This window comes from Dipodomys ordii, unplaced genomic scaffold, assembly GCF_000151885.1.
Source record: "Dipodomys ordii isolate 6190 unplaced genomic scaffold, Dord_2.0 Scaffold7, whole genome shotgun sequence".
NCBI lineage: Eukaryota > Metazoa > Chordata > Mammalia > Rodentia > Heteromyidae > Dipodomys > Dipodomys ordii.
Window position 1 is genome coordinate 16,945,481 of NW_012267223.1, and position 2,384 is coordinate 16,947,864.

Sequence of the window (2,384 nt, forward strand, 5' to 3'; positions counted from 1 at the left end):
TTTTTTCTTTTTGCTTATGTGGTGCTGAGGAATCGAACCCAGGGCCTCAGGCATGCAAGGCAAGCGCTCTACCACTGAGCCACCTTCCCAGCCCCTGCTCTACCACTTTTTGTTGTGTTTTTTTTTTTTCTGTCGGTCTTGGGGCTTGAACTCTGGGCTTGGGCGCTGTCCCTGCTCTTCAGCTCAAGGCAAACCCTCTACTGCTTGAGCCACAGCACCACTTGGGGTTTTGGTGTGGTTTATTGGAGATAAGAGCCTCACAGACTTTCCTGCCTGGGCTGGCTTTGAACCACGATCCTCAGCTCTCAGCCTCCTGAATAGCTAGTATTACAGGCATGAGCCACTGGCACCCGGCCTGCTTTACCACTTTTGAGCTACAGTTCCACTTCTGGTTTTCTGGTGGTTAATGGGCTGGCTTTGATCCTCAGATTTTCTGGTGGTTAAAGGCCTGGCTTTGATCCTCAGATTTTCTGGTGGTTAAAGAGCTGGCTGTGATCCTCAGATTTCAGTCTCTTGAGTAGCTAGGATTACAGAGGTAAGCCTCCAGTGCCTAGGTTTTTTCCTAATAAATTTTACATTATAAATCTTAAGAATTGAGAATTACTGAAACTTTAAATTCAAGTCATCTCAAATAACGTTGTGTCATCATTGTGTTCAAGACTCCTTGATTTTAATTCTAATTAAAATAGTAAAATTGATTTCCTGTATTATGTCTTCCTGAACCCAGTGCAAAGAGATGCATAGGTGACCATCTGGTATCCTTGCTGCCTTAAAAGCCTGTCTCAGCTGGGCGCCAGTGGGCCATGCCTATAATCCTTACTATTCAGGAGGCTGAGATCTGTCTGAGATTAGTGATTCAAAGCCAGCCTGGGCAGGAAAGTATGCAACTCTCCAATTAACCAGAAAACCTGAAGTGGCAGTGTGGCTCAAACTGGTAGAGTGCTAGTCTTGAGCAAGAGAGTTCAGAGACAGCGCCATGGCCATGAATTCAAGGCATATGACAGATTAAAAAAAAAAAAAAAAACCTCTCCAACTTCAATAGACAGGACCTAGCAAAGAAGCTGCCCTAAAACCACTCACTGATTCAAATCTTATCATCTAGTACTTAATGATGGAGTATATGACTTATGTTTTAGCTTACAACATTTTGATTTTATGATGGCATAAAAGTGTATGTATAGCAAAAATCCAATTCAGAATTTTTTTCTTTTCCGAGGCTAGCAATAATGCTATCCTAGTGCTGGGTAGCCATGCAATCACAAAGTAAACATCTTACAACATACTGTGTTGTTAACACTATTGGTCTATTTCAACTTCCAATATTTTTTAGTTATAACAAGGTCACCTAGTATAATATCACCATAAGTGGAACACTGATACTTAAAGAGCTTCTTCATACCATTAAAGGACAGTACCAGCAATAGGACTTGTTTACTGTGCCCTCATGAGCCGGACACTGCTTTTTAGCTTTTGTGTACCTGCTTCTCCTTCTTTCCCTACTTCGTGATCTTTTGTGGTCCCGAGATCTGCTGCATCTGCGGTCAGAAGTGCGGCTTGAGTGTCTACTTCGTGAACGACTTCTCTTTCTTCTTTCTCTATCACGAGCTCTTTCTTTCTCTCTCTCTTCCTCTTCTCTTCGTCTTTTTCTTTCCCTTTCTTCTCGTTCTCTCTCTCGTTCTTTTTCTCTTTCTTCTCTTTCTTGTTTCTCCTTTTTTAGACGCTCATCTCGATCAGGTTCTTCAGTTCTTTTCCTTAATTTTTCCTGAAAAAATCAAATTAGATTTTCCTTTGTTGTGGTGCTAGGGACAGACTTGACAGCCTCAGGATATTAGGCAAAGTCTACCAGTGAGCTACCATCACACCCCTCAAATTGGGATTTTAGGTAACTCTAATCTTAAAAGACATTGTTCAACAACAATCGTATAATGTAAAGATGTAGCCAGGTGCTGGTGGCTCATGCCTAACTACTCAGGAGGCTGAGATATAAGGATCACAAGTCAAAGCCAACTCAGGCAGGAAAGTCCCTGAGATTCTTATCTTCAATAAACCACTCAGAAAACTAGAAGTAGTGCAATAGCTCAAGTGGTAGAGCGCTACGCTAGCCTTGAGCTGGAGAGCTGAGGGATGGTGTTCAGGTCCAGAGTTCAAGCCCCATGACCGACACCCCCCCCAAAAAAATTATAATGTAAAGATGTATGTAGTCCTAATTTTAGGAATCTGGTGTACTGCAAGGGAATGGAGAAACTCAAACACTGTGTATATACACTACACAAGAAATCATTACTTGGGGCTGGGAAGGTGGCTCAGTGGTAGAGCACTTGCCTTGCATGCATGAGGCCCTGGGTTCGATTCCTCAGCACCACATAAGCAAAAAGAAAAAAGCC

General features: G+C 42.6%; 1 protein-coding gene across 1 annotated transcript in view; it reads right to left on the bottom strand.

The window, feature by feature from the left end:
* Positions 1 to 2,384, bottom strand: part of Luc7l3 (LUC7-like 3 pre-mRNA splicing factor) — a 30,363-nt gene that overhangs the window by 7,733 nt on the left and 20,246 nt on the right. Inside the window, exon 7 of the mRNA XM_013036730.1 lies at positions 1,456 to 1,762. Coding sequence (XP_012892184.1) covers positions 1,456 to 1,762 — 307 coding nt within the window. The remainder of the gene's footprint in view (positions 1 to 1,455; positions 1,763 to 2,384) is intronic.